The sequence below is a fragment of the Hyalella azteca genome, unplaced genomic scaffold (genome assembly GCF_000764305.2).
Source record: "Hyalella azteca isolate HAZT.00-mixed unplaced genomic scaffold, Hazt_2.0.2 contig15442, whole genome shotgun sequence".
In the NCBI taxonomy this organism is placed as follows: domain Eukaryota; kingdom Metazoa; phylum Arthropoda; class Malacostraca; order Amphipoda; family Hyalellidae; genus Hyalella; species Hyalella azteca.
Window position 1 is genome coordinate 3862 of NW_025945296.1, and position 17946 is coordinate 21807.

General features: G+C 38.4%; 2 protein-coding genes across 2 annotated transcripts; one reads left to right on the forward strand and one right to left on the reverse strand.

The window, feature by feature from the left end:
- Positions 1-280: 280 nt before the first annotated feature.
- Positions 281-8489, forward strand: LOC108664568 (short/branched chain specific acyl-CoA dehydrogenase, mitochondrial). Its single transcript, XM_018151183.2, has 7 exons — positions 281-591; positions 1226-1326; positions 2940-3146; positions 3672-3842; positions 4349-4474; positions 5236-5631; positions 6819-8489. The coding sequence occupies exons 1-7, from the start codon at positions 300-302 to the stop codon at positions 7011-7013; spliced, it is 1488 nt and encodes a 495-aa protein (XP_018006672.1). The 5' UTR covers positions 281-299; the 3' UTR covers positions 7014-8489.
- Positions 8490-9139: 650 nt separating this feature from the next.
- LOC125179156 lies at positions 9140-12476 on the reverse strand. Its single transcript, XM_047884444.1, has 4 exons — positions 12423-12476; positions 11820-11929; positions 10185-10780; positions 9140-9677 (listed from the first exon to the last, which is right to left on the reverse strand). Exons 2-4 carry the CDS (start codon positions 11922-11924, stop codon positions 9521-9523), a joined length of 858 nt encoding a protein of 285 aa, XP_047740400.1. The 5' UTR covers positions 11925-11929; positions 12423-12476; the 3' UTR covers positions 9140-9520.
- Between the last annotated feature and the right edge of the window lie 5470 nt (positions 12477-17946).

The following is a 17946-nucleotide window of genomic DNA, read 5'->3' on the forward strand; positions in this document are numbered from 1 at the left end:
TTGAAGTACTTATATTATTAGTCTGCTTGTATTGCAAGTTAACAAGGAATTTAAAAGCAAAGAAAATGCCAAGAAAATTCACCATATCGATATTGAAAATGTTTTCAATATCGATATGGTGAATTTTCTTGGCGTTTTCTTTGCTTTTAAAAGTAATTTGAAGAATGTAAATTGGTGCAATAGTTATGTATGTTGTTATGAGGAAATTTTAGCAGTCAATTTTATGAATACTAATCAATTGTTATGAATTTGTAAATTCAGATGTTGCTTCTTCATTTCAGACTGTAACAATTGTGGCCATGAATAATTCAATTACCAACCAGCTGCGATGTGCCCTGCAATACAAGAATGGCTATATGAACAAATTGTTAAAGCAAACTTCTACTGCATTATTCTCTTCCATTAATAGCAATCTGGTTGTGAATGATAAATCAAAATTAGTTTCAAACCCTCTCTTCCAAAGTAAGGGACCAAGCTTGTGTTCAACCCCTGCATTGTTTTTGCATAAATCTCAACTGCATGTGAGCAACTGCTGTGCTGGGCAACCCCTAACTCAACTAAATGAGGATGAAATTATGCTGAAAGAATCTGGTAAGCTTGTGTTTGATTTATAAGAAACAAATAATTAGTTGGACCTCTCTTTCTCGTTTTGGACTTTTTGTGTCTTGTGAAATGTCTTTTTATGTTATGTCAAGACTATTTTGTTCTTTGTAGCATTGAATGTATTTTTAACTCTCTACACGAAAATATAAATTTTGGAAATTTACCATTGTGCGTTACATTTTTTGGTGTATGGTGTTCAAACAGTGTTGGTAGAATTCTTTGTTGAACTTTTTCTCATGTTTCTGATTTGTAAAACTCATTCAGATAACTTCTTTGAATTATGGAAAAATCATGATATGCCAGTAAATTCAATTTCATTCAAGTAATAATTGAGCTTTAATTCTATGAAAATAAGTACATTTTCTAAAATTTCATACTGCAATAAGAGCACCTGTAGAATTGCAGATCAGCAGTAATGAAGCATATAATTGGTTTGTATGTAATTGCAAATTTTTGGTTACACTAGGGTACTAAAATCTTCATATACATTTATTGCTAGGTAAAATGCTAGTCATTGGCTGGAATTTGGCTGCCAAATTACTGTAAATGAGACAGTAATTCTATGAGATTTTTCTAATGCTGTTAAATGACTGTTGATGGGTTAACATTTTGCATGTTGCAGTGCGGAGATTCTGCAGCACATCAGTTGCACCTCTGGTATCAAGTATGGATGAGGCTGCATCTTTGGATCAAGGCATTCTCAAAGGATTATTTGATAATGGAGTGAGTACCTTTTAAATTGAAATATATACCTTTAAGGATTAATTGAATTATCTTGATTATGCAAATAAAATTTATTCAAAATACAGGATAGAAGACAGAAGTATCAGCTTCATAAGAACACAATGACTTAACTAAAGCAGGTAATTTTAACTTAACTATAAGTTGCTAAGATCTATGAGAAATGTTTGGCCAATGCCAGTTTGAAGATATGCTGCAAATTTTGCAATGCTTTGAGCATGGGATGAAGTTAAACTCTATCACACTAAAATTTGTCATGCTCATCTATCAGACTTCCATGTAAATAATAACCGAAATTGTTAGCTATTTATTCTAGTATTTTCTAATCTTTCTCTTAAATGTTCTGTATAAAATTAAATAAATAGTTTATCAATCATTCCTCCTCTTTCCTGAAGAAATCTTGCTTGCTCCACAGTTCTTACTTCTTATTATTGACATTTGCTTTTTGAAATTGGTTCTAAACCCACATTGTTCAAAGTTTCTTCTCAGTTTAGTTTTAAAAACTTTGAACCTCTCAACTCAAAATTATTTTTAACAATACCATTGCATCATTACACATTGTATAGCTGGAAGCTATACAACACGACTAAAGCTCCAAGCTACAATCGGACTATAGCTTGGAGCTATACAATAGGACTTGAGCTATACACATTGAATAGCTTGGGTTTATAGTCCCATATTTTTCCCACCTACATCATCACTCTGCAGCGCCGGCTTGACAGCAAACATTCCATGTGTTGGGCTTCCATTTAGGTGTGTTGACTGAGCATTTCTAGTCTGCTCCTTTTACTTTTTTGGTAGATCAAATCCTTTTATGAATCTCAAAATTTTTGATGTAATTTGATGATGTTAGGCAAGTGGAAATCATATAGCTTCATTATGTAAGTATACAAGAATTTTATCTATATAATCTTTAAAATTATAAAGCAAGCTGTTCCTCCTTTCTCAATTGTTGTTGGCCACAACTGTCTGCTATTAAGAATGTTTTGTATGATAAATTTTCTAAGTGATAATTGACTGGCACTGTCTAAAGCATTAGGGTGGGTATTATATTATGCTTGTGGCATGAGTGGGCTGGAGTGAGCTAGAAGATAGTGTTGCTGCCTTCTGTTCACATTCACACATTGTTGTTCTGTTATGGTGAGGTCCTTTGCTGGCTCTTGCTCATTGATACTCACTCCTGGCAAGCTGCCTTTGTTTAGCCATTTGACTTGTTGTATTTAAAGAAATGAATTTATTAAAGCAGCCGGAATGTTACTCAGCACCACCAACTGAACTGTGAGCTATGCTTCAGTTTAATTTGATGCTGAGATTCCTTGGAATAATTTTTTTTTCAACTTATTTAAAAGGTTCTAAGTTATTGAATGTACATTGTTTGGATCTATGCTATCAGTGTTCTATGAAGACAGATACCCAACATAAGATACTCATTCTGTGAAGATGGATACTACTCAACATCAGTATGGGTTTTAGTTATATAAATTTGTATGCCTTGAAACATGGTTGTTATCATGATATGTTTGAAAAACATTCCAGTTACAAAAGATGACTAACCAATTCTATATTTCTTGATTGGATTGTTTATCTTTTGGCAGTATATGGCCATCGAAACCCCTCCTGAGTATGGGGGCAGTGGACTATCCTTCTTTGCCTCCATTCTGACCATTGAAGAGATTGCTCGCTTCTGCCCCTCCATCAGCGTCGTGTGTGACCTGCAGAACACTCTCCTCAACACGCTTTTCCTCAAGCTGGGAACTGAAGAACAAAAAAATAAATACCTGCCAAAGTTAGCTTCTGAATTTGTAAGCCTAATATTTATGTGTTCATGGCCATCTCTGTTCATGTATAAGTTGCAATTTATTTGCTAGCTCTTGATAAAGTGTCTTTGAATTATATATGTTAGCTTCAATAGTGATTTTTTTTTTGTTATTCATTGCCTGAGTTACCTTGGCTTATCATCAGCAGCTAATGGGTTACCATCTTACTCGTTGCAGTAGTTGCAGTTAGAGTAGTAGTTGCAGCCATTTTGTTATAAAGATTCGAATTGATTTTTAGTTGAATTTCTTTATTTTGAGTGATTGAAGAATAATTGTTTAGGAAGCTTTGTAGCTATACAATGTTAAGGGAACTGTTTAGCAAATAACAGAACATGAGTTAATTGAGCTATAGCAAATAAACTTTGTAATAGTTGAAATTCTAATATAGCAAAATAAGGTAGAATGCATCAACTAGGTTACCCTGCCTTAAAATTAAGAAATTTTATTATTTCTATCATGTGCTTGATTGAATCTCGTTCTGAAATGTTACTCCATGGTTATTTACATCAGACTGGGAGCTTTTGCCTGTCAGAGGCCGAGGCAGGCTCGGATGCCTTTGCTCTCCGCACAACTGCATCACAGGATGGCAATAACTTCATCATCAACGGCACTAAAATGTGGATCTCATCAGCTCCTCACTCTGGTGTCTTCCTTGTCATGGCGAATGCAGACCCCGGGAAGGTTTGTTTTACAAGTGCCTAATATGAACATTTCCCATGGTTCAAGGGGGGGTAGCGAGTGCAATCCAGCAGCAAATACATGAATGGCTGAGCATTTAATTTTGATTCTTTGGTTTAGGTATAGGTTCTTGATCATTTAACTGTGTTTATTGGTTTAAATTTCAAATGAAGAGATGGTTATGAATGATTTTTTGTGCATAAAAAGAAGGTACAAGTATTATTCACTATTTGTTCAAGAAAAAATATGAGCTTGCTCAGTTACAACTGTTGGAAGTAAGCTTTTTTACACTGTCTACATCTTACTGTTCAATGACTCTAATATGAAACGCACACATGACGCGCGCTTTATTATTATCTAGTTTAATTTTGCAGCCATCAGTTGCACGCTCTAAAATCAAACCAATAACTATAAGCGAGTGTGGACAATGTGGGAGCTGTGACATGGTAAAGCCCCTCAATAATGCTTTGTCGTTGCTGTTGGTCTGCAAATCTCCGTATTTGTTGCAGGGCTACAAAGGCATAACTTGTTTCATCGTGGATGCCAACACTCCAGGCCTGACCGTCGGTAAGAAGGAAAACAAGCTCGGGCTTCGAGCGTCGGCCACTTGTGAGGTGCACTTCGACAACGTTGTGGTGAGTGCAAGATAATGTAATGCTGAGTGAAATAAAAATAATTCCTAGTGTTTGTGTAACTAATGACGTTATGTTATATCTAATTCCTTTTTCCAGTGATTATTCTAATTGCTTTATGAAGAAGTGTTCGATTTGAGTAGCACACTATCTACTTTGGCAAAGAAATAAACTCTCATGGCAGTTCATATTATTTATAAATTTAGTTTTTTTGTTCATCTATTTGGGGGATTTAATTTATGACCATTGGTTATTATTTCATATATCGTTATTTGACGCACAACTTAACAAGAAGAGTCACCTGGTCGTGCTGCATACTCACACACCTTAACTCCGCTTCAAACATTAAACTGATTCAAGAGTCTATGCTTATGCAATAGTTTATCCTTTGTTTACTCGCGGTCTTGAAATGTCATCATTTTCGGTTAGATTGAAATGCTCGAAATTCTCTTCAGGCACTGACCAAAGGATCCTGTTTTGGATTTTGGAAGGATTGACTATCCATATTCTGCCAATTTGTTACTGGCTTACTAAGTTTTCTAGACGTATTTTTTCAGTGCTCATATCTTAGACTGTTATGTTTATCTTTGGTTGTCTTCAATATCGCTCACGTTTGTGCGCATGTGTAGATATACCTGCAGCTATTGGGCATGCCAGTCGAATTTTAAGCATTACTGCGGATTTAGTTTTCCTGTCAATTATGATCATTCCAGTGGTGTTATTAGCATATCAGTCATAGTATAATTCTGCACAAACGCATGCAGGTGCCCCGCTGTAACGTTCTCGGCGAGGTGGGGCAAGGCTACAAGTATGCCATCGAGATGCTCAACGAGGGAAGGATAGGCATCGGCGCGCAAATGGTGGGACTTGCTCAGGGCTGTCTCGACGCAACGGTTCCTTACCTGCTCAACCGCAAGCAGTTCAAACAGCCGCTCTACAGCTTCCAGGTACGAACTACCCTCCCCTTCCCTTCCTGCTCAACCGCAAGCAGATCAAACAGCCGCTCTACAGCTTCCAGGTACGAACTACCCTCCCCTTCCTTTCCTGCTCAACCGCAAGCAGATCAAACAGCCGCTCTACAGCTTCCAGGTACGAACTACCCTCCCCTTCCCTTCCTGCTCAACCGCAAGCTAATCAAACAGCCGCTCTACAGCTTCCAGGTACGAACTACCCTCCCCTTCCCTTCCTGCTCAACCGCAAGCTGGTGAGATGTTGGGCACCCCAACCTTGTGGTTATACCGGAGCAGACGAGACGCCGGCACCGCAACCTTGTGGTTATACCGGGGCAGGTGAGACGCCGGGCACCACAACCTTGTGGTTATGCCGAGGCTGTGAGAGAACTCGGACGCGATTTGTGAGACATTTTGGGCAGAGGAAACAGGACGAGGCTTGCTGAATTTTAGAGCTTTGAAGGTGCCGTACGATTTATCAGCAAGCCGTCTTCACCAGGCTAGGAAGCAGACGATGGACGATGAATGAGAGCAGCATGGATGTGTTTATAGCATACATGAATGTGGATGTAAAATAGTTTTAGACCTCTTAACCATGATTTCTGAAGCGGTTGGTGCTTTGATTCATTTAAGCTATATTCAACATTTGTGGAAGAAATATCTACAGAAGATATTTCTCAAAAGTATCTTGAAGTTTGAGAAAGAAATAGCTAGCTTCTTAAAATTTGAAGCGCATTTGAAAAGAATATTGACGAGAAATTCGGGGCAAATATGCACAGACGCCACTACCTGGAACGACGAGCGTACGAGTCGTGACCTAAATTAATTCATTCATTGCTCCTTGACTTTGATTTCACTTCAAGTAAATATAAGTGAATAGTTTACAATGAATCATCCTTTGCTTGGATATATTATTTATCTGGAATTAGGGCTATATCTGCTCTTATCTGCTCGGGCAGGGTGGCCCAGTGGTTAAAGTTCAGAGTACCAAGATTGACGCACTAGGGAGGCGCGGGTTCGATCCCAGCTCTGTGCGTCGGTTTCTGGTCAGAATCGGCAAGGAGGCCGGGCGGTTAAGCACAGCAGAATTGTAGCAGTGCGTTGCGAGTTCGAGACCTCAAAATGCTGTGAATATTCTGCGATGTTAAGAATCGGCGACAGGCCTACGGCCTAATAAACGCTGAAACCGCTATTATTATTATTATTATGGCCCGTGTTGAGTGCGGGCGTAGACGCCAGAGGCAGCACGGGACTTCTCTTCCTGCTCTACTGGCATGGTGCCCAGAGCTGTGTGCCTCTCACCTTTAGTTAGGACTTCCCATTTCTCTCCCTCATGTGCTGATCATTTGTAATGATCTCCCCTAATACGTTATTTTCTATATTATTCTATGTTTATGTGTGCAGAAGTGGCAACGCGCGTCACGTCCAAATGCGTGGAGCTGCTCGGAGGCGTCGGTTTCACCAAAGACTTGCCCGTCGAGAAGTTCTATCGAGATTGTAAGATTGGCACAATATATGAGGGCACGTCGTTCATACAACTCAATACGATCGGCAAGATTGTTGGCATGGAGTATACCAGAGACGCCGTTTAAATCGGTTCCAGGGTGACTATTGCTAGCAGTTTTAGAGCTTAAAGGGCGTTTGGAAATCAATTCCAAGTGTAACTTCTATTGCGAGAAGAGCGGGAAGACTCTGCTGTACTGAAGCAAGCTGACGAAGAAATAGAAAGGAAAAAAAGAGACCGCATCACATCTTGTGAAATGCTCTACTTCTCAACATGAAATCATTCATCACACATGATTATAGCCATGCTACACTAAAGTTACATGATTCAAATTATCAGTTTTTGACTGATAGTGTAATCGAGTCTTGGCTTGGACAAAACGCATGCCACGTTACTCAAGCATGACGAGCTTGTCCTGCTGCAGCAAAATCATTAGAGTGTGCCCGTGAGGCTCTCCGAACAACTATATATGAAGCCCGTCTCTTGGTTAGAAATGTTAGTAAAGTTTCAGTAGATTTTGTAGCGTATCATTTTCAATTCATGCTTAGCTATTTTGATAGATTACAGTCAATTTCTTCGCTTTGTGAAATGCAAAATGAAAAATTTATATTTGTTCTGCGTTAATAAATAATTATTTTAGAAAATAGTTTTCGCCACCCGTTGGAGGTTGAGTAGGAAATTGAGTGACAGCTCATTGGGGCGAAGCAATTCAAGGGTTGAACTGCCGTCCACGACCAGCCAAGAGATTGCGCCCTCGCGCTCCGTGATCGATACTTACACAATCAATTGGGCAAATGTGGTGCAATAAACCTTGTACCTGCCGAATAAATAAAATATCCTTTAGGAAGCCATGGCAATTGAGCTGCTACTGTTGAGCTCACGGAAGAAAGTCCCCGCAACTTCACCGGCGGCAAATTCCATGTGTACGTTGATTGGGAGTTCTTGTAATTACACAGTCCCAGACATTGAGGTCGCTGGTAAAACTGTTCAGTTATGTACCATTTTTCTCCGACTGATAGTTACGAATGATCGATATTCATGAGCTCTAACTTTTCCTTTTTTTCAAATCCGTAGAATACAGTCCCAAACAAATTATTGGAGAAGTCATCAATTGGACTCTTTGAGTTTCCTATTATTAATAATTTATTTATCCAGTATGATTTATTTAGCGTCCGGCATTCTATGGAAGTGCTCTCTATGTACTGTGTTTAACAACGTGTGTTCCTCTCTTGTTCGTCGAGATTTTTCAGTTTTTGATCATTTCAGAAAACGTCTGGTAGGGCGTGACAGTGCATAACCGCTGGCTTTTTATCTTTTTTTCTGGCTGTGGTATTGACATCATGATCGTTGCTTTCCTGCTATTGGGTCAATATAGTTTCTCTAAAACAAGGTAAACAACTAAGTCTACTATTCATCATTATTATTAACTCCACGATGAAAATATACGTGGCATTTGCAGCTCGGTGGATCGCCACTCACATGACGTACAGGACGTGAGGCGCTCAATTATAATGTTCTGTGGTGTTCATTGTTACAAATGCTATAGAAAGATCGCTGAAGCAAACTTCAATGCAGTTATTATCCTTCTTTCCTAGGTACCATACTTTATTTCACCCATCATTAGCTTGAAGGCTCGTAGGCTTCTTGGATAAATCTTCATGAAATATTGAATCGGTTTTCATTATTAGCTGGCCTAAAGTTTATGTATTGATATCCTCGTTTTCTGTACCCGCAGAAAAAATATGCTTCTCCAAAGCATATTTAGTAACGCAGTTCCGTCACCGCTGCTGCATGTTTTGACTGAAGCAAAAAGTAGTTCATATTTGTTTGTATTTCCAACTCGTTGGTATCCAAAATTCATTTTATTAAAATACTTTTAGGAAACGTCACGTATCTGACGCTCCCCATGCCAATATTTTTTTAAATTTCTCGAGAGCACGTTTTAGGTTATGTCTTATCGCTACTCCATCTATCTGTAGGTCAGGGCGTATACTTTCAAAAATAGTTAAGAGATCGTAAGTTCATCAGCCAATCATTGACGGCCTTTCAAGCAAAATCCACCAATCATAGACAAGAAAATAGAGCGTAAGTACTTACGTTCACTTAGCGAGTTTTGAAAGTATGGCCCCAGGGCTATATCTTATAGCTGATAAGCCACAGGTTAGAAATATAAGAACAAGGAATTGAATGAAGCTTCCAGGTGTCCATGGGATTTTATATTTTTAATTCATTGAAATGTGGTACAATAAGCAAGATACATTCTGAAAAAATGGACAACGATTGCTGTTCTCATCAATTATGTTATTGAATTTCAACTGAGCTCGACTGCTTACAGGCATTAACTAATTAATTACAATCCTTACTGGCTGAGAAATGAGACCAGTAACTGTTTTGTTTTATTTACATTCGTACAGAGTTCTTCGTTTAGTTCCCCTTCAAAACGAAGGTAACGTAAAAATCAGTTTTCGAGTTAGCTCTCGAAAAAAATTGTGGCTTAGAAAACGAGAAATTAAAACATTTAGGCATCTTAATTATAATGAATAATTTACATTATCACTGACATATTTGTTCTAGTAGGATTGATAAGTAAAAACTTCATCCGCATCGACATGACCGACAGTCAGCACCGGAAGTTTCACAGCATCTCCTGCAGTGATTCTTCAGCATCCAGTCACGCACAGCCAGCATCTTCCTGACTGCGCGGCTCTTCAGCGCCGTGCGGCTCTCTTGTCGACACATTGGGCACTTCTGGCTGCAAAAAAAATATAACTCAGTACTCACTGCAGTGAGTGACAGAGAGCGCATTTTCTCGTCGACGAAAACTTGAGGTCACGGACGGAAGGACAGACATGGACATGGCGAGCACAATAGTGCATTTTTTTCCATAAATGAGAAATGCGCTAACAAGCAATTGTCGGTTTATCGTCAGAGGATGATCAAATATTGTTGAAATACGAGTAGAGCATAATCATTACCGCAATTATATCCTCCGTATAGGATGAGCTACATCATTCGTCTAATATCAAATTAGGAGAAAAGTACAAAGCCAAACTGTAACTATTATACTATATTTGGTAAATTTGTCATGCCAAAATATAAGTTTTCGATTATTTTAAATATTGAGAATACAATAACTTTTATGACCTGAAAGATTTTTTCGGCAAACGAAATAGAAAAAAAAAACGCCTGTATATTGTCAAATTTGGCCTAAAAATAATGTATCTGACCATCTGTGAATTTTCTAATGACAACTACTTACTCTCCAGCCTTGCGCAAAGTTGAGATGCACCGGAAACAGAAAACGTGAGAACAGCCGCTTAGAATCGCGAAATTCTCCGACGAGTCGAGCTTCGTGTCGTAGCAGACGGCGCAGTCCTCCGGCTCGCCTTTCGGCAAATAATAGCGTACATTCTCTGCATCCATTATGTGGAAGGTTTTACGAATGTTTCTATCACGAAGTGCAAGGGATGCTTCCATCCATTCGATCAGCTCTTGAAGTCTGGCAAGAATGAAAGTGCAGTCCTCTTGAAATTTTCTGGAATGCCTGGGAATGGCATGAGCGATTTGGTCGTTATATTGTGTTTCCAGGATATCGTGAAGCCACTCAACGTAGTTCAATTCACTCCGAGTTGCTCTGTGAGTTAACTCCAACTGCGTTATTTTATCAAGCAGTATTATCAGTGCGGAATTGGTGAACTTTATAGTGGTTGTGCGCAGGTTATCGAACGTCTCGTATTTCAAAGCGTCGTAGAGTTTCTCGACAATATTACTCATTTTCAGATCGTCTTTCTGAATGGTGTAAGTCAACAAAGAACTCATGGTGGACAGTATCCTGTGATCAGCTTTGGCGTTCGTCTGGTGGAAGAAAGTCAAATGTTATAAGGAAAAATTATCAGAAAATATATACTTTAGCGTTTTTCTAGATAGCGAATATGAACCTGGTGTGAATAATGATTTCTAGGCAAGTAAAACTTCTAATATTTCAGCATCAATTGCAACTTTTTGAAGCAAATAATATTATCCACCTGATATACTAGTAATAAATGACGTTATCATGTTGTGAGGTTTGCACATTAAATTAAACGGTAATCTCTTACGAGCAGGAACGCTGGCATTATTTCATACTTGAAAATACTCAAGGTTATTATCCTCATTAACAAATTTTCGTTCCACGCGATCATATCAGGTTGCATTTACAACAATGACTTAAATGGAAGCCCTAGAGAATTTTTTAACATGAGAACCTGAAGTTCCAGCACAAGCGTCACTAGAAGTGTATCACTCTTAGAATTTGGTTCACTCGGTATAAACACCCTTAATTATTCGGATAACCTAATCCACCTCTATTAGTGTATCTATTGAATGCATGAATAAAATAATGGCAATAATCACATCACAGCTTAGATTTTGTATTTTAACGTTTACCTGCCTAACAAGTTGATGCATTAACTACGGCATGCATATGTTACGATAAATGTCCTTGGAACATCTGATGATCCAGGCAGAAATAAATAAGCGAAATTATTTACCAAATATACGTTACTGAAGCTTTTAAATCCATACCACCAAAGGAATGTACTGGAAGCGCAACGCATGGAGATGAAATGTAGTTAGTAGAGATTAGTTACTTCAAAATCAACTGTTGCGCCAGTACATGATATGTTACGGGTCGAGTAAAGTTCGTCGATACATTGTAGTATATCAAGTATCAGGCTCTTATATGAAATTCTTATAAAAAATTTGCCATTTTTAACATTTGAAGCTGCACGACCATAATTGGACATATCATTCGCCAATGAATTTTTGTTCTCAGCAGTCACCTTATCATGATGTTAAAAGTACCATATTTGAGACTTTCTTATACATAAGGGAATTTTAATAGTAAATGTCTTACCCCCAGTGAACGACTCTTGGAGTTGTACCTTTCACGGCGTGGGCTCGTATAATCTTTGATGTCGTCAATCAGAGCCCGTGTATCTCTGTTCGTTCTAGGAGCCATCTTATCTGTTAAAGGTTTCAAAGCTAGGTTAAAAGGAGAGGAAGTTTTGAGCGAGCGCAGCAAAATTTACCACACAAAATAATAAAAAAATTTCCATTGCCAATGCAAATGGCAAACATGCAACGAGCAGTAGAGCCGTTACAACCCAGAAGAAAATTAAGCGGACGAGGTTAGCTAAAACCCGTGTTATTTGTAAAAAAAAATATAATTATTTACGAATAATCAGAGTTTTTGACTTAGTGTTAAACTGTGATGGAAAACTACATCGAGGCAAGGACTCAAGTCTCACGATAACGACGCGCGTTCCACTAGTGGCCCATGAGTAACAGAACGTGTTTCCTCTAGTAACCCACCAGCTAAAGTACAATTTTTTGGAAATAAATCTAGAAATTCACTATATCTTCCCCCTGTGTACGTGGCAATACTAATATATATTAATCACATATACTCCCACTAATTCAAGATAACAAAAATTACAGCCAGGCTGCAGAGACTCACCTGACAGAGCTATACTGCTAACTTCGAGTAGTGTTCGCTGCGAAGGCTCAGGAAGAAATGAACCTTTTACGCCTACTGACCGTCCAACTATCCCGCGGGTCTGGGTCCACCAATTTTTTGGCTTTGTGTGAAATTTTGGTTCAACTTCTACCTGATAGATGACGCTGTCGCAGCTGCTTTATACACACGTGCTAGGCCTGGAAATCAGGCGAAAAAGTTTTTTTGATTGGAATTTAGCGCAAAAATGTGTAAAATGTTGGCAAATTAAAAATAAAAATCCAGGCTTATCGTTGACAAAGATAATTAGTAAACACCTTTTTTGACCTTCCATTGATATTTTGAGAGCTAAATACAAAATTTTGGTATGGATGGTAGTCTATAAGACAGAGTTGTACTGTTAATTCTTTCAAAGCTATTGAGAGACTGTCAAATAGCGATGTACTTCTTGGTCCTGCGTGGACCATCCTGACCCATTTTTTTGCTTGGAATGGACGTATCAGTGCTAAATACAAAACTTGTAAACAATTTGGACAATATCACCTTTCATATTTCTCAGTTCTGTTATGTACGACTAGGTCCCACAATCGTCATCACAGCGCCCAGATTTGCCCAGTCCTGTGTGTTGGCGACACGTCGTAACACGTGGGACTTGAATTGTGGTAGACAGCTTATATTTGCTCACTAAAAGTTTACTATAAGTAATTAACGAAAGTGAACTTTTATAGCGCATGTGATTAATAATATATATTGACCTAGATCGTTATATAATATATTGACCTAAGTAGTTATCTCATAGGTCAACCTCCAGTAGGCTATTGCCCAGATATAGTGAAAATTTTTGTATAAATTTAGCACTCATCACAAAATAAGCTGTTCTTTAAGATAAATCATAAAGGGGAGACCATTTATATACAAATTTCTGCTAATTTGAATTGAAATGCGTAATGCCATTTGTAGAAGCTTTATGAACAGTCTCCTTTTTCCATTAAAATATAAACGATACAATACTGTATGTGAAATTACACGTAACATGTCTCTACTTTCGAAACATTCTACAATAGTTAGGTTTAAATGTTTTGAATAAACCAGTATCGGTTCATTGTAATAATATATTTATTATTCTTATAATTGCTATCTACAATTATTACAGGACACAACCAATGTGAATTAATAATTGTAACTTAGGTTAAAATTTTACTCGTAACCGGTGGTGCTTGTTTTGCTGGGAACGCCACCTAACTACCACGCTCCTACTAAATGTGAGCTAAAATAACTACCGGCATTTGTGCCCTAAATGGTGTCGGATTCTTGTTGAGCAAGTTACTAGAGAAACAGAAAACTGCATTGTAATACTCCAATATTCAATTATAAACATTTTAAGAAAGTGAGTGCCTGGTATCAAATTACGGTGTTTGATCTTCGCGAAGGTTAGCTGGAAAAGCCAAAGTAATTTTGCAATGAATCACAATAAATACTTTTATTTAAAATTTTATTGCCGACACGAGCGAGAGTTATCGTGGATACGCGCTCAAATATTCTTTTATATTCACGGTACCAGACTTCGACGACCACACACAAACGAACGCCATCCTCCAACCGAAAATATCATTCAACATAAATCAATACAGATGTCTCTATTAAATGAAAAAATTACCTGACCAAACTTTTTAATGTGAAAAATTACATGCGATATTCAAGTAATTTCCGGGTAACATGAGAAGAGAAGTTTCCATTTCTGGCCATACGGGCCGAATATAATGAAGTGTGAAATCAAGAATGACGGTGAAATGAAAAAAAAAACTCGCACACGAAGGTAAAATCGAAAAAAATGTAAGCTAAGAAATCACCGATCGGTAGTTATGAATGTATAATCAAAATTTCGTTCAAATCTGTTCAATAGTTTGGAAGAAATTCTTTGATCACTGAGAATTTTGGCCTGTTTAGAAATATACGCGTTGCTCAAGAATGAAGGCGAAATTAAAAAAAAGTACGAGCTAAACATCACCGTTAGGTTCTGATGAATACGTGTTCCAAGTTTCATAGAGCTGCGTTCAATAGTTTGGGAGATATTGCTTGATAATTGAAATTGGAGATTGGTCGTGAGACTGGCCACGAGTCCGGCCGTTAATTCGCCCGAGACGTCCTAGGTTTCTAGTGCTGAAACAGTTGAAACAGCTGGAAAACATATTGGTTCAATTAATGGGGTTCTATTTGTGGAGTACACATTTGTGTTTAACCTTTATCTTTTAAATTTGAAGCGTGCTAAATTTCAAGAAAGAGGCGTATGTCTGTGGGGGGCGCTAGAAATTCACTAGGGAGCCAATGGGCGCCAGCCTAAAAAAGTTTGGAAACCACTGCCTAAATCGGCTTTATACCTTGAATTTCTTAAGTGAGCGCCCTCATCGTATTGCATATAGCAGCAGTTGCTACCAAATGACACTTCCGTTTGAAACTTGTTACCCATTTGAACGCGCTGTAATTTTCCTCTCACGAATAAAGTCATGCCTGATATTTGAAGCAAAATTTAACCTCTTGAAATAGTTTCAGCGCGTCATAATAAAAAAAATTGATAAATTACCATCAGGAGGAATTCGCCGCCAATTTAGAAAACTCCTTGCTTAAATTGGTCTGATACGTCAGAGTTACATGTACTCTCATGCATTGTAGCATATTCTATTCATTCTAGCCAAACCTAATTGGTTTCTATCGCAATAACGAGCAGCGCTTTCTTGTAATTGAAATTTCACCATCGGCACCATGCGTAGATGGCGCTTCATTTGATTAGGGCTTTTAAGAAATGGTTCCATCACAGCAAGTTAAGGGACCCCCAATGACATGGGGGATCTTTGGCTGCGGTCTCCCCCATACGTACCCCTCCCGCACCGCAGTTTGCATTTACGCTTAGTCCCAGCAGCAAGTGTGTGACAATGCCTTGGTTCTTCCCGGAGTGATTCTGAATTAATCGTTTGCTAAAGTCCTACGTTTTGTGGATTATATTCATCATATAAATCGAGATATTACGATTTAAGTGTTCTTTTAGTATGAGTGTGACTAGCGTAGTATCATCGCGATCACAAGTTCTACCTTGCTTTCAAATGCTTCGAGGCTAGGCAGCGCACGTGTTCCCTGATAGGTGGAGTGAACAAGATGTTTCTACTAGGGCAGTGTACCTGGTGTTTGCTTTTCTAAATTCTGACGCATATTAAGATCCAGATTTTGAAAAGTTGTTAGTTTCAAGAGAGCAATAGGTTTTCCATTACTTTTCAAACACAGAACGGAGACCGTGTTTGTGATAGTGACACAGTCACAGTGACAGACGACAGCCTGAGAGCACGTTAGATGTTGAGCCTTGAGCTTGAGGTGTTGCTGCCTACCATGAAGGCATGAATGAAGATTGCTGGAATTTATCCTTAAATTATGGTTCATGTATAAATTCTGAACTACAATAGCTGTTATTCTTGCCTAAACTGAGATCTATTGTGCACTCTCATGGCTGGTAAAAATGAATCAAATTCTCTCGGACAGTCGGCAGCATTGGCCTTACTAAGAGTAAAACCATGTTCCACGTGACTGACGCGAGTAAAAAATGTCAACAGTCACTCGCCAGCAATGACATTTAGACAAGAGCCCTCCCGCTACCCTACCGACGCTGACAAGTAGCCACTCAGCAGAGACGTATATGATACCGAACTAACCTCGCTACTCGTCTCTGGAAATAGTATCAGAACTACGATTTGTTGGGTTGGATTACCATAAAACTTACACAAGAAGCTTTTCCAATCTCTTTAAAAACTTGTGGTTCGTTTTTGTTTAAATAATAGATCGTTTCTATTGAAGATTGGCGCCGTGAATATTGACGGTCGGTAGCTCTCTTAGTACCGTCTATGACTATGTCGATAACCTCGTCAGGCGTCACAGCAGTGACAGCACTTCGGTCGCTGTGACCAAAATTTTAGTGACAAGCCTACGTAGTCTAGCTAGGTATGGACAGTAGGTATATGCTGGCTGGCAACTTGCGTGTAATTGGCAGTGGAGCTTTCGTTCACAAGAAAAAACTCAGTTCTGTATTTCTCGGATGTCGGATTTTTATTCAATTTGTTCGCATTCTGACTATAATTTATGGGATTATTTCACTCCATTCTTTATTCGGACCGAACTTTTTTATTACAGCTACCATACCTAATTACAGCTTGTATTGCTTTGCCTGTTGCTGATTAACTGAGAATTAAAAAAAAATTTTTTTTTGCTTAACTGTTATTGAAGTAAACTTTTATTCGTGGTCTAGGAATTTTAATAAAACTTGACATTCTTGTCTCGTAACAAGAGAAGTGCACCATGGGAATAAAATTTCTCGAGTTGAAACGGTCGAGATTAAGTGATGACTAATATGCTTGCTTGCTCAGTTATGATCTGCGCACATTTCCATTTGTATGTACTCTTTAACGAATGCCTTGCTTAAGAAGCAGATATGTATAGATTCATAAAAAGAATTACTTAAGGCCTGCGGTCGCAATGATGGTTCGCATGAGCCTAAGAGGACTCCCTGAAAGAACTGGACTATTATTTTCTTTCTATAAAACGTTAGGTTTTCGACAATATCTGAAATCTCTCACAAATGACTAAGTTTATTTCTGAAATTGTGTCTATTTTGTAACATTAAATTATACAGGAACATAATTTTGAACTGCGATATTTAAAGATGTTATTATAATCATGGATATAAAAATTAGGTCCCGTTCGTCAATCCGGGTGTCGGTGTCGCCGCGCTAGACTGGCAGGCACTCGCCTAGTTCCGACTACCGAGTACCACCTAGTCGTGGCTCCCTCGCCTGAGGAGTTGTCTGCTGGTCGTTGCCGTGAGCGCCATTACTTGCGTCATGTTCGCCCGCTTCGTATAATATGTCAGCCGCCATGATAGCATTAAATAGTCAACAGTTAACCCTAGTGTTATTTAGAGTCATAAGAGTTTCACAGTAAAATGATATGTTGGTTTACTGAACAACCAATAAAGTGGTTCCTGGAATAAAATTGAATTCTAACAATTATTTAGCGTAGTAATGCCTGTTTCTATCTTTATTTTTTGGCCATTTTTTTTTTTTTGTTTGTTAATGGCGTTGAATAGCCGAAAATTACTTGTGATCTACTTTCACTGTTCTCGCACTTGTTATTTGTTACTCGCACGTTTTTACTTGAAGAGCCCAGTGTATAAGTATATTGTTATTGCCCGTCGTTTTTGAGATTAGAATATCGGGGTGAAAATGTAAAGTTGGTTATTTTCAATTAATTTTGAAATTAATTACAGAATCAATCCATTCTACTACAAATTACAGCTTGTCCAACCAGTCGATATTGATCGCAAAAGTTTCGAATTACTTCTATTAGGAATGTGGAGTTCGCTAAAAACCGTAACTAAACTTACCCTGATCCGACCGACCGTCACATTTCCTCGCATCGATGTGGGGCGGGTAAAATTTTAACATCGGCATTCGACTAGTGTTGCCGCTCAACAGTTGGCACTGGATGT